This window comes from Dermochelys coriacea, chromosome 5 (genome assembly GCF_009764565.3).
Source record: "Dermochelys coriacea isolate rDerCor1 chromosome 5, rDerCor1.pri.v4, whole genome shotgun sequence".
NCBI classification, from domain to species: domain Eukaryota; kingdom Metazoa; phylum Chordata; order Testudines; family Dermochelyidae; genus Dermochelys; species Dermochelys coriacea.
This window is the reverse complement of record NC_050072.1, coordinates 39,530,426-39,552,471: the sequence shown is the minus strand read 5'-3', so window position 1 is coordinate 39,552,471 and position 22,046 is coordinate 39,530,426. Positions and strand designations below refer to the sequence as shown.

The window sequence follows — 22,046 nt, the reverse complement described above, 5'->3', positions numbered from 1 at the left end:
TTCCAGCTCCCTTTGACTTCAACTGCAGGAGCCATTCAGCACCTTGAAAACTGGATGTTCATTTTGTGATAGGTTGTAGATCCTTGATGATGCGTTGGAGAGGTTTTAGTTGGGGTCTGAAGGTGATGGCTAGTGGCGTTCTGTTATTTTCTTTGTTGGGCCTGTCCTGTAGTAGGTGACTTCTGGGTACTCTTCTGGCTCTGTCAATCTGTTTCTTCACTTCAGCAGGTGGGTATTGTAGTTGTAGGAATGCATGATAGAGATCTTGTAGGTGTTTGTCTCTGTCTGAGGGGTTGGAGCAAATGCGGTTATATCGTAGAGCTTGGCTGTAGACAATGGATCGTGTGGTATGATCTGGATGAAAGCTAGAGGCATGTAGGTAGGAATAGCGGTCAGTAGGTTTCCGATATAGGGTGGTGTTTATGTGACCATCGCTTATTAGCACCGTAGTGTCCAGGAAGTGGATCTCTTGTGTGGACTGGTCCAGGCTGAGGTTGATGGTGGGATGGAAATTGTTGAAATCCTGGTGGAATTTCTCAAGAGCTTCTTTTCCATTGGTCCAGATGATGAAGCTGTCATCAATGTAGCGCAAGTAGAGTAGGGGCATTAGGAGACGAGAGCTGAGGAAGCGTTGTTCTAAGTCGGCCATAAAAATGTTGGCATACTGTGGGGCCATGCGGGTACCCATCGCAGTGCCGCTGATTTGAAGGTATACATTGTCACCAAATGTGAAATAGTTATGGGTGAGGACAAAGTCACAAAGTTCAGCCACCAGGTTAGCCGTGACGTTATCGGGGATACTGTTCCTGACGGCTTGTAGTCCATCTTTGTGTGGAATGTTGGTGTAGAGGGCTTCTACATCCATAGTGGCTAGGATGGTGTTTTTAGGAAGATCACCAATGGACTGTAGTTTCCTTAGGAAGTCAGTGGTGTCTCGAAGATAGCTGGGAGTGCTGGTAACTTAGGGCCTAAGGAGGGAGTCTACATAGCCAGAGTCGACAATCCTGCTGTCAGGGTGCCAATGCCTACCTCAGTGTTTCCCAAACTTGGGATGCCGCTTGTTCAGGGAAAGCCCCTGGCGGGCCGGGCCAGTTTGTTTACCTGCTGCGTCCGCAGGTTCGGCCAATCGCGGCTCCCATGAGCCGCAGTTCGCCACTGCAGGCCAAATGGGGGCAGCGGGAAGCGGCGCGGGCTGAGAGACGTACTGGCCGCTGCTTCCCACAGCTACTATTCTTATACCAAGTTTGGGAAACACTGACCTAGCTTGTTCAAAACTACAAAGCTAGTTTCACTTTGCAGTAATTAGAAGACATCAATTAAAATGTGAAAGGACTTTGTCGTAGAAATATTTTAGTAAACTCACACTATAAACTCACCATATTTTTCTCATGAATTTTATTTTGCTATTCATATGTCTTTTGGTCAAATGACTATTTAATATTTTTCTGAATCTATAAAATGCTGAGTGTTTGGTTTTTTTGTTTTGTTTTTGGTGCTGTTTCATCCTGGATAATAAACTCAGAGCGCGTTGTGATCTCAGCAACACACTTTTTGCTTAATTTGAATTTTTTTAAATCCAAGCATCTTTCTTATCTTTGATCAGATGTTGAGGAAAATTGTAGTTATTCTTGACAGTTACAACAGGAGGAAATTGCTTGATTGACCCTTACAACAATAGATTCATAGATTCAGAGATACTAAGGTCAGAAGGGACCATTCTGATCATCTAGTCCGACCTCCTGCACAGCGCAGGCCACAGAATCCCACCCACCCACTCCTGGATTAGGAGTAAAAACAAATCTTGTCCATAACACAGTGAATGCTTCTGACGTTTCATTAGCTGAATTTGAATTTTTATCAAAAATAATTTTCATGAGTGTAATTTTTTGTTTCTTTCTTAGTGATACAAAAGATGTGGAAAACATTTAACTTATTTGTAATTATCATGTGGTGGTGGTTTCTTCTTCATTCTGTATAACATAAATCACATTTTCATTTACTCAAATAACTGGTTTTTCCACTAGGTGTCCTTAGTTTTATTAAATAAACTATCGGATGATCATGGTTGGGATGAAGACTAACTTATTTGTGAATATAGTAGATATAAAAGTATATAAACATTTCATTTCACTTTTTTATATTTCTGATTCTTGCATTATATGCCAATTTTCATTTATACATTTGTTGACATTAATTGCTAAATAAAGATTTGTCGTCCTCCACCTCCAAATAATGTAAAATTTTAGCCTATCACGCATTTCTTATTTTTAGTTCTACATCAAGTCTGACAATGTACTTTAAAATGTAAAGGGTAATAATTGAATGTATTGAGTCAAAGAAGAATTCTGAGGGTCACAAATTTACCTTTTCTTTAGTACAACAAAAAAAAGTCAAAATTCGAGTATTTCTTGATTCTCACCATTCATGGTTTGATATATTCTGTTTTTTTAAAGGGTACTAAGCTTGGAGTTAAACAAAGATAGAGATGTGGAAAGAATCCATGGAACTGGTGTTAACACCCTGGATATTGAACCTGTTGAGGGAAGATAGTAAGTAAATTATGCTGTTTTATTATCAAGTATATTTTATAGAATGAATACTTTAGTTTTAATCATTTATGATTAAAACTAATTACTTTGCTGAATGTGAACGTTCATTTATTTTGAACAGATTGTGAGTATAAGATATCTAAAAGCTATGTTATGTTTATTCTTACAGCATGTTATCAGGTGGGTCAGATGGTGTTATTGTACTTTATGACCTTGAAAACTTCAGCAGAAAACCATGTTATACGTGTAAAGCAATTTGTTCTGTGGGCAGGTACGTACATTTAAAAAAAAAAATCACTATGAAATTTTTTGAGCAATTTTGTTATATATTTTGCATTGAATTCACAAATTGTTGCACATTGGTGTTTTATTTCCTGCATAAAAACCCTAATCTCACATAGGACCAGACAACTTTTGATAAAAAACAGTGATGACACACAGTTAAAAGTATAATATATCAATTCTGAAGTTGTAGGAGCAGGTGTTTGGGGTTGGTTGTTTTTTTTTAAAAAATGTTGACTACTCTAGTCATTTAAGTAATAATGCATGTAAAAACAGAAATCTACTGATGATACCGTTGCATAAAACTTTTCATCCAAGGAGTTCAATACTGTAAAAATTGGATATTTTTACAGAGAGGAAAATTGGAGGCACGCTGAGATTGTGTTGCCTAGGACCTCACAAAGCATCAGTGGCAGAGTCAGCAATAGAAGCCCAGTTTCCTGATTTACAATCCTATTTTAAACACTAAAAAACACGGCTTTTCCTCTTTTCAACTCATAGATTCTTTATTCTGACTCTCTCATGTTATCCCACACTGAAATTGACCATGTAGATTTACAGTGCTATGTCCAGTCATAAGGACAATAATGTACACTTCACTCTCTTTAGTAGACTGGATAGAATCTAAAGTAATTTTCAGCTAGTTACTTATGAAGTTGGAAAAACTATTTTGAGGATTCTAGACATAAATGATTTATGCAGTGGTAATCTGGAATTTGCCAAGGGCATGCTTGAATGAGGACAGTCCTAATATTACTGGCCAAAAGACAGGCCATAAGTTTATTCACAATTCATTTGATGATAATACAGCTAAAACTGACAGAGAACTCAGTATATAAAGGGTTGTCCTACAGTAAAATTAATCCATCTGTATCACCTAGTATCACAAGTCCCCAAAGCCCTTAGAGATTTGTCAAACTTTCTCTGCAGCTCCTAAGGATTTGTTCTTTTTATGTATGTATTGTTCTAGCAGAAGCTGACCATCCTTGTACTTAGGAAGTTGGGCCCTCCCACAAGCAAAGACTTTTTCTGTGTCTCATGATAGTTCGACCTTCCCTGCAGGAGTTAGTGGTTACACTTTGCCCTTATTCTCATGGCTGGATATTTAAGGCCTAGAAGCTGGGTATGTGAACCTGATACAGCATCGACTACTGCAGCAAAGATTACCTACAACAGTAGAAAGGCCTAAATTGTGACAGAAAAAGGAAAAGATGATAGAGCATGCATCAAAATGTGGTGCAGGAACAGAAGATACTGTTAATAATCTGCAGCCTCTAGGTCTCCATCCTTATGGGTGTCTGGACAAACTAAAATCATAATTTAACATTAAGTGAATAAATCCCAGAATTGGAACAAACTTTTAAACAAACATAACAAAATTACATAATACACACTAACAACATAAAAATTAAGTAAGAGAATAATTCTGGATCTAGCCTTGAATGAGGCCATCATTATGCTTCTTAGTGTGCATCAAGAATCAGTGAAGTATTCCATAGCTGAAGACCCTGCTTATAGCCACATCAAGACTGTACTGTTAGATGGATGGCAGTTTATTTCCACAACAGGCATTTCCTCAAATAGATATATCCTTTATTATTTCCAGCTTTAAATACTAATGGTAAAACTTAATCTCATTCATTGGACTCTACCGAATGAGAAAATAGGAAATACATTTTTACAAAAAGAATTAAAATGAGGCAAAGAGCCTAGTATTATTAAATTATTAGAAATCTATAGGAATTATAGATAATTAAAATATCTGGAGTTAAACTAGCTAGGGAAGTATTTATCAGGGATATCCCTCTTCCTGCTTCAGGACATCACAAGCCAATTATTAACTGCCTGCCCTTAAGACGACGACAAGAGCCTTTAGTACTTGTGCTGCTGTGTTTTACAGAGTTGTAATCTCTATTTGTCAAGGGGAGCCCTGAATAAATTGCATAGTGGCAATCCAGCTTTGAGATCACAATGGGATAATTTTTCTTGAAGATACAGCTCTTAACAGTTTGCAAATATTTGAGAGATTAAAAAGTCATGACCACCACTGAAACCTGTGCTTCCATTTTCATCTCATGGTCAAAATGAACTACTGATTCTGAGCCCTGTGAATCTGCTTCAGATTGTGATTTTACCAAAAAGACATCTGCCTACTGTAAGACAAGACAATTCCTAGCACAGCAGAGACTAGTTCTAATATGACAGATTTTTCTCAGCAGACACAGAGAATGCCTTAAGTGTTTAAATTAAGAGACAGCTTCAGAGGCAGAGGAAATTTTGAATTATACACTTCACTTGTCTGTACAGCTCCACTGGGTGATTCTGTGCTGTATCTACAGCAAAGGCAGATATTCTCCTCTGTGTTGTAACGCCATGATACATCTATGTATGGACTTGATGGAGAGTTTCCTAGAGTCCTGAAGTTCACTATCTCTTCACCATTTTTCTAAATCTCGATACCTGCCATTTTATTTTCCTGAGTTCACTTGTAATGACAGTGAGATTTGGGAACATCTAAAAGGAATGAGACTCTTAGTGATAAGGATACTAATAGGAGCGGAGATCCAATTGTAGTTCCTCAACAACCACTTGAGATTCTGATATGCTACCTTAAATAGTACACTGGTTCTCAAGATATCATTAAATTGAAGTGTATTGAGGAGCCTGTGAAGATTGAATCAAACAGGACCTGTGTTGCAAGTTACTATCTAAATTCCCTTAAGTGTTGATCTGACCTAAATTACTACTGGAACAAAGACAGTGTGGTTAGCAACATACTAAAATAGTAAAACTTTATAGCACTTCTGTCATAGTTGTGATTTAACATTACCATTAGCAAATAATTGTTAAAGACCCCAATCCTACAAACTTGTGCATATAATATGGAATCCTGTTTAAGTCAGCAGAACTCAACAGGGTCATAACTATTTGTAGAGTCGGGCCCTAAAATAACATATAAACGTCAAAGCCTATCTTTAGGAAGCATGACTACACCTCAGAATAGCTTGGTTTTGAGAGGGGAAAATGATCAGCACTTTCTGAAAATCAGCCCCAAGGGGGCTCAAATTGGTCCCTCAGAAATTGAGGCACCAAAATTACTGGTTACTTTTGAATATTTAGACCCAGTAGTTTAAAAAAAAAAAAAAAAGAGTAAAAATAATTAAAAACCCCCCACCTTAGTCAGCTAGTATCAAATCCAAAAATACACTGCTGACACTAACCGGTGCAATTCTATTATTGTATTATAGGAGCCATCCTGATGTACACAAATTCAGTGTAGAGACAGTTCAATGGTACCCTCATGACACTGGCATGTTTACATCAAGCTCATTTGATAAAACACTGAAAATATGGGATACAAACACATTACAAGTAAGTAATTACTAATTATTTTCCAAACTTCCTATGTGCTCGACCTTGTGATATGCTGAGCACCTGTTTTGGGGGTAGTGTGCCTGAAATTCCCATTGAGCTCAGTGAGAGTTGACTCACTCAGCATTTTGAAGGATGAAAAATGTCAGTTTGGTAGCATTTAAAACTGTAGGCACGGAATACAAGGGCAGAAGTTTAGGCACTCCCATACTTGGCAGCATGCTTCGGCCTTGTTTTAGAAACCGCTTCTATGTTACCAATAATATGATAGTTCAGAGTCTTTGATTGCTTGTTTTTTCTGTGTAGCCTGCCACTAAGAACGTGACCTGTGATGATAGACTTTGGTGTGTGTACATTTGTCCAGCAACAACTGGTCGGAGAGTATAATTTATTTCTTGCGAGGTGTTGAACACCTATTGAACAATATTAATTGTTGGTTATCATATTTGCATAGCACTGGTAGTGTGCTATGGGAGCACATTTGTTGTTATAAACAATATGAACAATGTCTTTGATGTCTTAAAACTTTTTGCCATATTTGTATGAGAGGATTTGATAAGCTTTTAGAACAATAGAACAAGGGAAACCATGAGGAGAAACGCTAATCAATTTGTCATGACTTAAATAAAGTTTACACATTACAGGCCATTCATCTGCTACTAAATTCTGTCCTCTAATAGCTGATATATGAATTTTGGACTGTGGTTAATCTCCCATTTCATGTATCAATGGACATTGACATTACATTGACATTGTGTGTTTGCCAAGAATATTGCCTCATGCATTAAGGTGAGAAGATCATGAAAACTGGAGATTCTGTCATCCCAAGGCCACAAGACATATTTCTTTGATTAAATTAGATGTGAAAATTATTATTTTCTAAGCCCTTTTAAAAGTGTAATGTTGAGATGTATAATTGTGTTTTTGTGGAGGGAGGAGGTAGTGTTGCCTTTTTGTTGTTCAAAGCGTGTTGCGTGCTAAGCAAGAACCAGATACTGCTTTAGAGTTTAGACCATCCTCTTAGAATGAGTTACAAAATATAAACTTTATATAAAGGACAATTGGTGTACAAACTGCCACAAAACGGTATATTTCCAAAAGATTTGAGTTCGTTCTTTAAAATAAAAAGCAATTTTAAACTATTTTTTTAAAAAGGAAACATAAAAATGAAATTACCTGATATTGTACACAGCATTACAGATGAAGTCCCAAATTTGAACTATTGTACTACGTAATTGTTAAAATGTCAGAAGGACGCAATGTGCCACTAAACATAAACCCTCACATAGAATCATAGAATATCAGGGGTGGAAGGGACCTCAGCAGATCATCTAGTCCAATCCCCTGCTTAAAGCAGGACCAATCCCCAATTAAATCATCCAACAGATTTTTGCCCCATATCCCTAAATGGCCCCCTCAAGGAGTGACCTCACAACCCTGGGTTTAGCAAGCCAGTGCTCAAACCACTGAACTTAATAAAGTTAAACAGAAAAGTAAACAATATGACGATAGTTACTCTGTTTGGAATTTGTGTCTTGGTATTACTGCAAAAGTCCACAGACACAATGTGGCCTTTGTTTTCAAGTGTTAGTAACTGAAAGTATGAGGCCAGGGAAACTACAGAGACATTTAGAAACGAAACCTCTGGAATTAGTAAACAAAAGCCGCAAACTTTTTCCTTCAGAAACAAGAAGAATAAAAACAAGTCGTGTCTAAAGAAGCAACTGTTCTGTTCTTCAAAAACCTTAGGCTCATCTTATGTTATAGCCATGTGAATTACAGAATGCAAGCAGACATAGACCATTGGCAAGACTCTTGCACTTCCACCAGCAATAGCCATATGAAGAATTAAGATTGGGGAACAAGCAGTCATGGTACTGAAAACCATTCCCATGTCAAATAATCCCATCCATTGATGTACTGATGACCTTGCAGAAAATGGTCAGGACCAGTTGGTAGAACAAGTGAAGAAGTCAATATTTTTTACCACAGCTTGATGAATCCACAAACATAACCAACCTGTCTCAGTTTCTGTTTTGTGTGAGATTTGTCAAAACAAGTTCAATACTTGAAGAATTTTTATTTTGCAAAGAAACCCTGAACAACCAGTAAGGAAATATTCAAGATCCTTGATAAATTCATGGTGGATGAAGGTGTTAATTGGACACTGTGAGGTGTGCTGTGCTGTGCTGTGTGGTGAGGCAGCAGCCATGGCTGGGAAGAACAGTGGGGTTGCAGCACGAGTAAAGATGTGACATCATTTGGACACACAGAACGATTCATCACCAGGCATCAGCATCAAAAAAGTTGCGACCTGAAGTACCTGAGGCCTTCAGTGGCGGTGGTAATTTTATAAAATCCCAGGTAGTGAACACACAGTGTTTTAGTGTGCAAAGAGAGAGGCTGTAACCATACTCAGCTTCTGTTTCACAGTAAAGTCAGGTGGTTATCACATGAGAAAGTGTTACAATGCATCTTTGAATTGCCTGGCAAAATCAGAATTTTTCTTCTTGGGAAACCGATCTCGCAGATAACATGAGTAATATGGATTTCTTGACTACATTAGCTTACCCGGTGGATAAATCGGGAAAATTTAATGCACTGAACCTAACACTTCAAGGTAGGAATACAAATATACGAGATATGAAACATAAAATTGGGAGATTCATGAACAGGCGTTGCCTTTGACGGTGCCATGTTGAATAGGCAATTACTGGGATGTTTTTAGTGTTCTCAAACTTTTAAATAGAGTAAAAGTGAAAAAATGCTATTAAAGACCAAATATTAACTCATTTATGAAATCATAGGGTCAGAAGGGACTGCCAGGTTTTTTGTTTGGATAATATTCCTATTTTGATGAATATTTTCCTGGAATTGAACATGAATCTCTGGATACTAACTGGATTTGAAACCCCTTCTCACTAACATTTGAATCCATTCCAACCTTTATCATCTCATCTTAAAAAAAATATTAGAATTGTCAAGAGATCTTATTCAGAATGCCAAGTTTTCAAATCTTACAAACCAGGAATTCTGGATTTCTGTTGACAGAGCACAAAGAATTCCATGATATAGCTATGAAAGTGCTGCTTCCTTTTACTTCCAGTTTTCTCTGAGTCTTAAGTAGTCAACAACAATTTTTGTGAAAACTAAACACAGAAGTAATTTAAATTTCTAAAATGACTTATGACTGGTGCTATCAGAGATTCAATAAAACATTGCACAGCTATGTAGTTTGAAACAGGTTGGTTCTTCCAAATAAAATCTTAGGCTGTGTCTGGTCACACCAAAAAATCCACATTTTAAAATTTATAGTTTTAAAAACCCAGATGGGATCAGATTTTGTAATAAACAGTATGTAGTTGAATAAAATCACAAAACGGTCCAAACTCCTGTCCTCCTTGAATCTAGTGTCCTGAGTCAGTTTAAAAATATATATATTTGGTTGTGAGGAGCCACCAAGCTTTAAAATATCAATAAGGGGGAAGACGGTACTAAAAAGTTTGGGAACTGTGACAATAATGCAACACTGATGTTGAAAAATTGAGTACACTGGTGAGGAAATTTGAGAAGTCAAGGTTCTTAACAGTAATATTATCAGTCTTCTTGCACATAATGTGTATTTAATGGCTTACATTTTAGTATGTAAACAATAAAACAGAGTTGATTTCAGGAACTTGTCAACATAGCTCTTGAGTCCCAACAGAAAATGGGGAAAAATAACTTTAAATATGGTCCTTTATTTTATATAAGGTGACACTTCAATTTAGCCACTTGCTATTGCTTCTGCCTTTTGTTTATATCCTTTTTTTGAGATAGCATGTGTTTATGTGATTCAACAATAAGTATTAGCTCTAGTATACATCATTTTCTTTCTTTCCTATTATCACTGATTTCCATTTACATACCCCACCTTCTTCCTTGCTGCTTTTTCTTCCTCCTTTTTTTTCCCCTTGTCACTGTAATCAGAGCATTTTCTTCCAGGCTTTATTACTCTTTGCCATGTTAGCTCTATGCCCTGCCAGTGCTGGATGTCTAGTTCTGGTAGCATGACTATTTGCATGATTAGGCAATTAATCAGTAGAGAGTTGGCATGTGAGCAGCCTTGTAAACAGTAACTCTAACTTTAAAAATGCTTAACCAATTTTAAAGAAGAGATACAAATTCTCATTATGATATTAATCAAGGGGCAAAGCTGATAGACGTTTTGTTTTAATTACCAGCCTGCAGATCTGTTTAATTTTGAGGGAACAGTTTATAGCCATCATATGTCTCCAGTTGCTACCAAGCATTGCTTAATAGCAGGTATGTATACATTTTTAAGAAGTTCCTATCTACGTTTGGGTTGTAGTAAGAGGCAAATGATTCAAAATTGCATTTTTCTTTTTCTACAATGACTTTTTTCGTATGCAACAGTCTTGTCTATTTTCAAGGAAGTGATATCAAAGACTTCGTAAAACTGAGGTCATTTTCTAAATAAAATCACTTCATTTGGGCTTATACTGTTTATGAAAGGAAAGTACTCCCTTTGCATTTCTGAAATGAGCAAACCACACACCACCGAGTTTGCATGGTTCAGCTAGTGTTTCTAAATACACACAACTCAGATTAATGCAGCTAAATCAGTATTTGGTCTGGAGATCTACTGGAGTTGAACGTGTACTGTATACTGTATGTATTTACTGTTTATTATTTAAAAAAATATTTAGAGAAGGGACCATATTCTTAATTCATAAATCTAGAAAAAAGAGCAGCCTTGTTTGCTGTTTGAGAACCTACAACAGTGGTTCTCAAATTGTGGGTCGGGATCCCAAAGTGGGTCCAACCCTGCTTTAATGGCGTCACCAGGGCTGGATTAGACTTGCTAGGGCCTGGGTCCAAAGCCAAAGCCTGAGGACTTCCACCCTGAGCAGCATCTCAGGTTATAGGCCTCCTGCCTGGGGCTGAAGCCCTTAGGTTTCGGCTTTGGTCACCCTGCCTGGGGCAGCAGGGCTCAGGCTTTGGTCCCTCCTCCTGGGGTCATATAGTAATTTTTGTTGTCACAAAGGAAGTTTGAGAACTCCTCCCCAACAACCTTTTAAATATAGTTTAATAAAGATTTAGTTGGGGATTGGTCCTGCTTTGAGCAGGGGGTTGGACTAGATGACCTCCTGAAATCCCTTCCAACCCTGATATTTTATGATTCTATTGTTAATGTGGGAAATTCAGTAGAATTGTATGCAGAGACTTTGAAAATATAAATATATTGTAGTTGCAATACATTTTTAAAATCTGTTTGGAAATTTGATCAGTTCAAGTGTGTGTGAAATCTTACGAAGCTGATAGTTTCTTTACATCTTTGTAGTAAGACTTGTTAAGAGTTTTTATTCCTTGTTAAGTGTTGTTTTTTTTACGTTGTCTTGTTTTTCTTGTTACAGTTGGTACCAAAAGCCCCAATGTACAGCTTTGTGACTTGAAGTCTGGATCCTGTTCTCAAATTCTGCAGGGTACTTTTTAGCCTGAAACATAATTTTTAAACAGTAACTACTTTAAGTAAACCAGCCAGTGTAAAGAAACACTATAAACAATGTGTTCTTTGTAACTAATGTGACTGATGTGTTTAGTACCAGTTGTGAAAATTACACAGTGAAAAAGATTCTTCTGTGTATTATTCTAATGCTACTGAACTGGAGAACACAAATATTAATTAAGGAACGGCTATCATTTTAGGTCTTTGGGAATTTTCATAATAAACCCTGATTTCTGGAGTACTAGTTAGTCTTAAATCATTCTAGTGTTACTAGGCATGTGTGAAACCAGTTTGGAGGAAAATTAGTTTATACGTTTAAAATTTAAAAAGCATGTTCAAAGGTATTTTTGTTTGCATAACTCGGACTTCTTCAATCAAAATATTAATTAGCTGAGCAAAAGTGTTATCTAGTTAATGTAGTTTATTTTTAAAAACAAATTATGAATTTTTAAGATATGAAAGTTTTAAGAGACTTCTGGGGGGCTTTTTCATTTATCCGTCTATAAAAAGGCAAATTCCATATAACATCCTTTGAGAATAATGGGCCCAATTTTCAGCCGGTGAAAATCAACACAGTTGTACCAATTTACACCATCTGAAGTTCTGACTCACTATAGATTAATATTTGTTTAAACATTGTTTTAGGATCTCCAGGAATATTTTTAAACAAAATATCCTCCAGAGATTTTGTATGGATGTACTTTCTTTAAGACTCTTTGGCTTCAGAGGCTCGGGGAGTAAGATATTACTCGACATAAGGATAGCAGTATCTGAACCTTTACGTTTATCTAATAATGTTAGGAGGCCCTAGGGCCCTAGGCTCTGGAAAGTCTCAGTGTTTGAGTCGGTTGTGGGTAATTGAAATGAAACACTACAAGGGAAATATAAATGATGAAATGTTGAGTGTACTGATGTAGATGTACAGAAGGAAGTAGTATAAATAACTCTTGGTTATAAGGCCAAAGATGTATGTATATGATCTAACCTACTTTTTATCAATCAGATTTGCTCACTTATGCCCATTTTATTATAAGTGGCACAGTAGCAACGCTATATTTAGATTGCCTAACACTTTCTATTGTTTATAGTTTTTCTAGACATCTTTTTGAAGAGCTCAAAAACCACTATAGTTTGTTGTTAAATGTATTCTGTCACCACCCAATAAGCAGTACATGGTCCTCGTGCTGCTAAGAGACCAAAAGAAAACACACATTTAACTTCAAATTTGGGATGTTGGTAAGGAGTAGAATAAATAATCTAGATATAGGAATGAGGATCTGCTGTTTATATATATAAAATAGCTCAATAAAAACTGACACTAGATTGTTTTTACATCTGTGTATTTTAAATGTTACTGTTAAAACTTCTGTAACAATAATGGAGTAGTCTTAGTAGTTGTATGTGCTCTTCTTTTGCTAGCATAGCTGTAGAATGATAGTCATCTGGGCTAGTAAAGTACAGAGAGGTAAACTTGGTATTCTTTATATCACTTTCAGCTGAATGCATTCTTACCCAAGCAAAGGGGAGGAAGTAAACTACCGATAATCCAAAATAAGGAACACTCTTCCCATACACTCTAAATTAATACCAGAATATTGATGGTAGTTGTAAATTGGTAATTAGTCCAGTTGCATTTCTACATTGCTTTGCTACATTTACTTATATCAGAAAAGTTGTTTATCAGTAAGTTACCTGAAATTTCTCATGTACCATATTCGTAGGTCACAGACAGGAAGTGCTGGCAGTGTCCTGGTCCCCACGTTCTGAGCATGTCTTGGCAACTGCAAGGTAAAAACTATTTCTGTAATGTAAATAAGCAGTAAAATGGCTTATAGAAAGCATTGTAAATGAACTGACTTGTTTAGAAAAAATATTTGGATACACGACAGTTTAATATTCATTTGAGGTGAAGGTCTGCATTAGTATTTATACTACCATGATATTGTAGATCCTAGGGGGGGAAAATTGGATTGAAGAGCTATCCAAATGGTGCACACAAGGTTGGTCTACACTTAAGTTATGTCAGCATACCTATGTTGGTCAGGGTGTGAAAAATAAACACCCTTGACTGACATAGCTCTGCCAAGAAGATCCCCAGCATAGACACAGCTACATCAACGTAGCTAATGTAATTTGGGGAAGTCTTAAATTGGCAGAAAAACACCTCCTTTGGTGTAGGCTGCATCTATGCTAGAGGGCTGTTCTAGCCATAGTGTAGCTATATCCTAAGATTATAGGTTGAGTTTGTGCATGGATAGCATATATAAGAGGCATGGGTTTGGCCAGTGATACAGAAGATGAGGTCATGGCACACGGATACAAGGGATGCAGGCGTCTTTTCGTCTTTTTTTCTCCCAGCCAATTATCTATGCAGATGGTAAAGTCTAGACCTGTAGGCATCTCATACCAGTTCATCTTTGATTTCTTCCTTCAACCACCGCCAGAATTGGTACAGTTTTGCTGCATTGTCCACTCTGTATCTGCTGTGAGGCAGCAGAAGTGCACTGCATAGTGAGCCATTCTGTCTTGCCCCTGCTAGTCCCCTTGACATTCAAAATCAGTGTGCGTCATTGAAGATGATTGACATTGATTGGAGAAAGGCATCCCAGTTCGACAGCACTGGACTATGGCCTTCTACCGCAGGGAGGCCCAGACTAACGCGTCTCCTGTCAGCAGGCTGATAACTAAGGTCACCTTAGCCTGGTCAGAGACATAGATTTGGGGATGTATCAGAAACAGAAGCCAGCATTGGCTCATGATACTCCGGAACTGCTGTCAGTTCCCATCTAACTGTTTGGGCAAGGGTATTGCAGGTCCCTGTTCAGGACAAGGCCCTGCAGACAGTGTGGGGTGTGTCTCTTTCTTATTTCTTTATGCTTGGTTTGCACTTCTAGTATCTATTATTGTGGCTTATGGTGCTTCAAGAACGCTGGTGACTGACTATTGTACCTTTTGAACTCTGCATTCAAGAATTTAAGAGATTTGTTACTTGGAAGCAACTGCAGCTAGCATTGGTGTCAGCAAGACTTGTAAGAAAGAACCTCTCACTATGCTTTCCTTCACCTGTGGAACAGTCTCTGGCTCCTTCTCCCAGAACACTCATCTTTTTCTCCTGGAAAAGTCTCAGATCCCTTCCCTTCAGGGTACTGCTGCTCCCTCAATCTGGGGAACACTTTCTCTTCTGGAGCTCTCCCAGTTCTTTCCCCTGGGATACTCCTGTTCCGTTTAAGGGGATGATCTCCCTTTGGGTTTGCCTTCCTCTTACAAGCCTCTCCTCCCCAGAAGCACCTTCCTCCAGAGAGCACTCCCTGTGACTGAACTAATTTTTATAGGGTGTGAGTGCTTCTCTACTGATTGACCATTAACCAGTCCCCTGAGGCAAGTAGTAACTCCCTGGTAAGTTCTCAGAGAGCTGACACGGGCAAGCTAGGCCCTGGCTCTCTCCTTTAAGACCCAGTTGCCCGGTGACAGCCTCTGATTTCACTGACATTGCACTGGAGGGTCTGAGACTAAGTCATACCAGCTGACACAATCAGTGTTAGTCCCAAGGGACTGCTACCCAGGATCTGGTCTGAGAATGGGAGAATCACAGGTGATGGTTAGAGGCCTGAGACCTGAAGGTGGCAAGGGATGTGGAGGGTGAAAGGTCAGAGGTGCAGTTCACCCAGTGACAGTGATGCTGCTTTCACACAGTACAAGCAGAGAGAGGTTTTCAGTTTCTTACAAAAACACTAGATTCTATAGATTTCACTGATCAAGGTACTGGACATGATATAACGGATTCAAAAGAGGAAGAATATCCCAAGGCTTGTCAGAGGCTTGTTGCAAAGCTGTAAGCTTCTGCTGACAGATGGAAGGACATGACCAGGAAGTATGGGGTGCTGGGTGTATGTAATTTACCAGGGATATTCCATAGCATTGAATCAACTTTCCCAGACCCAAGTTCATGTCGTAACAGAAAAAACAGAATACGATGGAGACGGTATATCATCTCTGACAGATTGCAGCAATAAAACGGGTTCCTTTCTAAGGATGGGTATAGTTCACAATACTTGCTATTTTTATCATCACAAAGAGATCTGGAGGGATTGTCACTTTTGACCCTCAGGTCTCCATATGAACCCTAACTGTATTAGCAATAATACAAAATTTTGAATGAAACAAGGTTAGACTTTGACAGCAATCTCCTCTTAGGACTTGGTGATATATCTGATTCTGAAAGAAGTTTACTCAGGTATTTTTAAGAGGGAGACGGTATGAAGTGTAGCAAGGTCTCAGTTGGTCTGCCGAGCCGCTATGGGGGGGGGGGGGGGAGTTACTGCCTCATCAAAAGGCCCTGGTCACATCTCTCTGTCGATGGGGAATTAGTGGAGGGAGATGGGATGTCACAGTTGGCGTGACATGGGAGTGCCAGCAAGAGTCCGTGGCACGGCCCTCAGGCAGGTGAGCGCCAGCAAGAGTCTATGATGCTTTATCGGGATTCTGCCACCCTGAGACAGGGTGGCAGGGGTAGGGGAATGCAGGCCCACCCAACTCCGCTGCATTTCAGCCCAGGGCCCTGAGAATGGCTGGAGTGGGGGGGTCCTGCCACTGGGACAGCAGGAATCTGTCCACAACACGCTGACCAAACACCAACTTGCCTCACTGTCCAGTTCTGCCCCGGGCTACTTCCTGCCCGGTCTCTTGAGTGGGTCCCTCTGGTTCCTCCCACTCGTCGGGATATTCAGCCCCTGTTGGCTCCAGCTTCTCAGCATCAGGCTGACTCAGACTCGGGTTGCTGCCTGGCTCCTCCAGTTCCTTGGGGTACCCTGCAGCTGGCAGTTCTGGTAACCCGAGCCCCCGCTCTGGGTCAGGTTTGCCCTGGTCCAGGGCATCCCCTGGTTTGGCAGCAGGGTCCGGTAGCCAGGGGCCTGTGTCTGTCTCCTTCACTGGGCTAAAAGCCCCGCCTTTTGCATGTTCTGTTCCACCCCTCCCCTTCCGGGGGGTGGAGTAAGCTTGGCCTGGCTCCGCCCACACAGGCTGAGAGAGTGGCTCCTCACCCTCTAGTTCAGAGGGAGACCACACTGGCTCCCTGCATGAAGTTCTTCCTTCCCCCTCCCTCCCCCCAAGAGTTTTCTTTTTCAATGGAAAGTCTTCCTTTTTTTGGTCTAGCAACCAACCTATGCTAGCCCTTAATGCTTTAAGCGGCGAAACCATTATTATTGTTACTTATTGTGTAATTAGAGTATGTGGTACTTCACAGGACACTCTTAAGGACTGTACCTTCTGAGACAGATATGACAATATTCTGGACAAACTTTATGGACATAAGATAAATATGACTGAATTAATTTCAATGCCTTTGGAATCCATTTATTAAAAATGCAGTTGTTTGTGCTTTGTGGGATTGTATATTACCTCAGATCTGCTAATATAATTCCTTCAATCATCAGCCCTGTGAAGCCAGCAACTGGAGAGGTTCACATATATTAGTTCAAACTGGATCTCCAGGGACCAACAGACAAAGGATTTTTGGATAGATATCCTCATTGTAAACAGGCTCAGGGCCTCCTTCCTGGTCTCCAGCAATTCAACAGGACTTCTGGTCTAACGTGGGCTGCAGTCCTGAGGGAACGGTTGGAAGCATTTTCGCCTATGAGGCCCCAGAAGACTGAGTGCTTGTTCTGAACTGAGGCTGTGATGAACTTATGACCATCGGGAATGCCTATAGGGGTTGAAGGACTAATCTCCAACCAGAACCCTTGTTAAAGTGATGGGGTGATCTCTGGTAAATGTATTAGCAGATGTGTAGGTTCTTTTATTGTTTAATGTTTTCTCTGTAATGCTGTTACCTTAAGAATAAAGTAGACTTGCATAGGAAGCGTTGTGTGGTAACTTACAATTGTTGGCAATCACTCTGTTAGTCTCTGAAGAGAAAGTAAGCAGTCCTGCTTAGGTAGAGTCTTTTGCTGAGAATAACACAATGAAGGTGGAGTTGTTTAACCAGGAAATACCCAGTCAGGAAGGGAAAGAGACATGGGTCTTCATCCAAGAAAGGCAATGGTTGGGGAGATGGAAGCCTGAAAGTCGGTGCTTTTTTGGGGTGGGGGGCTTTTGTTTTCTTTAACTAATCAAAGTGATATCTCTGCATCCATCTGTCCCGTACCATCTGTACAAATGGGAGGAAGCCAGGCCCAGCATCCAGTCCATGGTTTCCATACGTTGACAACAGAATCCTGAGCCACTGCGGGGAAATAAGGATGCAATTGCCGGGAACTGTGACACCTTCTCCCATGAGTTTGCCATTTAGAAGGACATCACAAAAAAGATAAAAAATACGCTTGCAGATGCCAAGCCATGTACTAACTTAGAATTGTTTTTATTATTCTCTTTCTATTCATGAAAATGTAGAGGTGCAAAGAACAATTGACTAATATAGATTTAGTGTTTGTGAACCTCGTCAAAGACTTTCAAAAAAGTCTTTTTACAAGTGATCTGGAAAACTGATAGATACTTGGAGTGGAATGTCTGTCCATGCATATGTAATGCAGGCCTGTTGGGTGTGGGGCTCTGTCCCCCGCTAGTGGCACCTTAGACCACTTAGAGATTAATGAGTCTGCTACAACCTCATTTGGCTGTTAGCTCATACAGTAGAGTCTCATACACTAAGCGTCAGAGGTCCCAGGTTCAATCCTGCGTGCTGCGTTACACACAGAAGTAACTTGAAGAAGGCACAGAGATAAGAGGGAGAAGAAAACAAATGGTAGAGTTAGATGTTCACTATTGACAAAGGAAATGAGAAGATGTGGGGCTTGAAAAATCAGACCAAAGATATGATTTATGTATGTTCCTTGATGGGTGACCTGCTAAGGGTGACTTTCTCACAGGATACAGTTACAAAGGACAGAGAGAGAATCTTCATATTTCTTCAAGAATACTGCTTTGTAGGAACATGGTGAAGAACTATCTAGCTGCAGTAGAAAAACTGCGGCTGATTATAGGTGCAAAAGTGGGAAAGCTTTTCAGAGAAGAGGAAAAAATGTATATGATCCGTCAGATTTCAGCTGGTAAAGCTGTCATGTCCTGAATGTTAATTTGAGTTAATTTCCCAAATTTAGTTAGGAACTGAGTTCCATTTCAGGCCTCTTCATGGGTTCCTATTGCTTTTTAAAGGTAACTTTACCCCTTGTTGAAGGCATCTCATTCCTAGAGTTCAAAGTGTTCAAGCAGTCCATGTCCTGCTGACTTCCATACTACATCTAAATATCAGTGTGTAGCAGCTGTGAGCAGAAATGCCTTCTACCACTTTCAGCTGGCCACCTGACTATGTCCAGTCACATCTGAAAAAGACCTTCTAACACTGATTCACAAATCTGTCTTCTCTGGAATAGACAGCTGTTACTCACTCTATTTCAGACAACCCAAGGAACCGTCAAGAAACACGCGTGGTTGAAGCCCATATTTTATGCAGAGCTGACCAGCAATAAACTATCACACTACTGCTTCTTAGTATACTTGCTGCCAATCATATTTAAGGTTCTTGTTAATCTTTCAATGAGCTAAAACATAGTTACAGTATCTTGGCAACTGCCTGTGTCTCAAATCATTTGAATGACTGCTGTGCTCAGTGGGGGACACATAGAGCTCAAGTTTCAGCATGGATTTGTGACAGAGGATCCTTGGTGAAGGATGTGTGGTTATGGAACGTGCTTCCCACAGGAGATTGAGCTAACCATGAATCTCACCCCCTTCAAAGCATGCAGCAAGCTATGCCTTTTTAAACAAACATTTCCTCAGCACTCATGTTGTAAGACACCCAGCACAGAGGAAGGGAGCCAGTCACCAGCACTTGATTATTGTAAGCAACAGGTTTAAAGAAGAGGAAAGAAAGCTCTACCTCTTTTTTTTTTTTTTTCTTCACACCTCTGTTAGTGGTGCATGATACATCTCAAATCTTGTAGGCTGTTCAGTGACTACAATGAATACATTTAAATACATATGTTTTCAGGTAGAGATTCTCTCTTAAGATACATGCAAAGGTTTGAGTCCCAGGGAAGTTACTCAGATTTACTAACATTCAACCAGTACTAAACCCAGAAGTGAATAACACATTTAACCAGATTCCCTAAGCTTGACATAAAGTATTCAGAGAGAGACCTCTGCTAGGAAGAGCATTTTCTGTAGCTGGGTACCTGTAGCTCTTGTTGTCTTCACTATAATTCTGGATACCTGGAATCTGTGAAGGTACAGGTGTTTACACTTTGTTAGCTGCCTAATTTTAGCTGAAATAAAAAAAATGGGAGAAAGCCAAAATTTGGCTAACTTGGAAGTATACTGTTAATGCACACCTGTGCATTGTCAGGTTGTGAACCTAAGGAAAATACCCACTGCTATGTGTTTTTGCTTAATATTTCCATTTTTAAAAAAACATGTTTTTCCTACTCATTACATTGAGATCATGGACAAGCTACTCTTGACTGTGTCCCTCTACTCACTTTGTGTGACTGGACACTATTTTTAAAATTATAGGAATCCAAACAGAAACAGATTGTTGTAAACTTATGACCTATCTTCAAGAATAGGGAAGATAACGCATGAATGAATGAATGAATGAACAATCTATAAGAGCTGCAGAAAGAATTGGTGCCCCCAACATTTTGTATCTTATTCATTCAGGAATGCAGAATGTTTTCTTATTGTTAAATTTTGGTGTTAGCCTTCTTTTTCTTTTTTTGTTGTGTATGTATGTATGTGAAATCAAGTAGACTTTGTTTTACCATAAATATGCATTATATAAAGTGGGTACAATTTGGGGTGTCTCCTCTAGAACAAGTGTGTATTTTTATATTCTCAGCTGAAAGCAAAATATGCTGCTACCTGTATCAATCCAAATGTATATTTACACAGAAAACGTTGTTGGAAATACTTGGTACCACTGATTCATAAGCAAAATGAGAAGCTGCTACTTTCAGTTGGTGCACTGCTGCCTTTTCAGCATACATTCAGTGTGCAACATTAGCAGCAGAAAACAGTAAGGGGAAAAAATAGCAAAGCAAATAACCTATCTTGTTTACAGAATAGGGACACAATTAATCTTTTCCTGCTTTTGTGCTGTTATTTTTAATTACATGGGCATATCATTTCTCCAAGGACTAGATAGACTTGTATCTTGTTCCTTAGCATTTTTGCAACCACATTCTATTTGTTATTGTACTTATACAATATTATTAACAAGTACAATAATATTGTACTATTTATTCAAACCTGTAGATGAGCAAGAAGCTCAAAGTCTGCCTTGATGTCCACTCTGTGCATTCTCATTAGCTTGAATGTGATATCACAAGGTCTATATCAGGGCAGAATCCAGCCCAAAATGGGAAATCTCCTGGACCCATAACAGAAAGAGATGGGGATGTTTGGAGGCAGTTTCTCTAATCAATAAATCCATACAATTTTTATTTTTCTTAGTGCTGACAGTGGAGTAAAACTCTGGGATGTGAGGAGAGCATCTGGATGTCTGATTACTCTTGATCAGTACAATGGGGAGAAGTCAAAAGCATCTTCTGAAGCAGGTAATAAAGAATATATTTATAAAGGAAATATGATGGTGGTGATACGCTACATCTTTACCTAGAAGCATTCTTGAATTTCATACCATCAGTTTTTAATGCAAGATGACCATTGTGATCATCTAGTATGATCTCTTGTATAACACAGACATAGAATTTCACTCGGTAACTGCTGCATTAAACCCCGTAACTTGTGGCTGAACTAGAGCATATCTTTTTAAAAGGCATACTGGATAAAATCTTGGCTCTGTTTGAAGTCAGTGGGAATTTAAAGTTTTCAAATAAAGGAGAATTGACCACACCCCTTGATAAGTTGTTCCAGTGGTTAATTACCTTACTGTTAAGCAATGTGTGCATATTTCCAGTTTGTCTGTCTAGCTTCAAGTTCCAGCCACTGGATTTTGTTGTGCTTTGGTCTTCTAGATTAACGAGCTCTCTATTAGATATCTTCATCTACACTAAGCAAGACCTATATATGTATTGGATTAGTTATAAAATTCAAAATTTAATTTTAACTTTGCTTAATGCTAAATTATGCTGTTACTCGAATACTAACAAAGGTGGCTAGGTCCTGGAATATACTAAATATGCCCTGGTTAAAACATTAACGTTATTAATATTTTATACGAATGCAGCTAAACACAATTTCTACACTTGGGAAGCAAACTAAATTGTAGTTCAGAAATTAATTTGGATTAATTCTGGATCAAAGTTCCTTACACTGGACAAACAAAAGCAAATATTGTATCTCATAGAGCATGTTCTGAAACGAAAGAGGGCGTTTGA

At 39.0% G+C, this 22,046-nt stretch overlaps 1 protein-coding gene across 5 annotated transcripts in view; it reads left to right on the top strand.

Moving 5' to 3' along the window:
- The window catches only part of ERCC8 (ERCC excision repair 8, CSA ubiquitin ligase complex subunit), a 51,970-nt gene that overhangs the window by 2,990 nt on the left and 26,934 nt on the right, over positions 1 to 22,046 (top strand). Inside the window, exons 2-8 of one of the 5 annotated variants that reach the window (XM_038402863.2) lie at positions 2,454 to 2,549; positions 2,719 to 2,820; positions 6,080 to 6,203; positions 10,427 to 10,508; positions 11,621 to 11,689; positions 13,434 to 13,500; positions 21,160 to 21,263. In XM_038402863.2, the coding sequence (XP_038258791.1) occupies positions 2,454 to 2,549; positions 2,719 to 2,820; positions 6,080 to 6,203; positions 10,427 to 10,508; positions 11,621 to 11,689; positions 13,434 to 13,500; positions 21,160 to 21,263 (644 nt within the window). Of the gene's footprint in view, positions 1 to 2,453; positions 2,550 to 2,718; positions 2,821 to 6,079; positions 6,204 to 10,426; positions 10,509 to 11,620; positions 11,690 to 13,433; positions 13,501 to 21,159; positions 21,264 to 22,046 lie in introns of those variants that run through there. The other 4 variants (XM_043514850.1, XM_043514849.1, XM_043514851.1 and 1 more) reach the window with 4 other exon arrangements.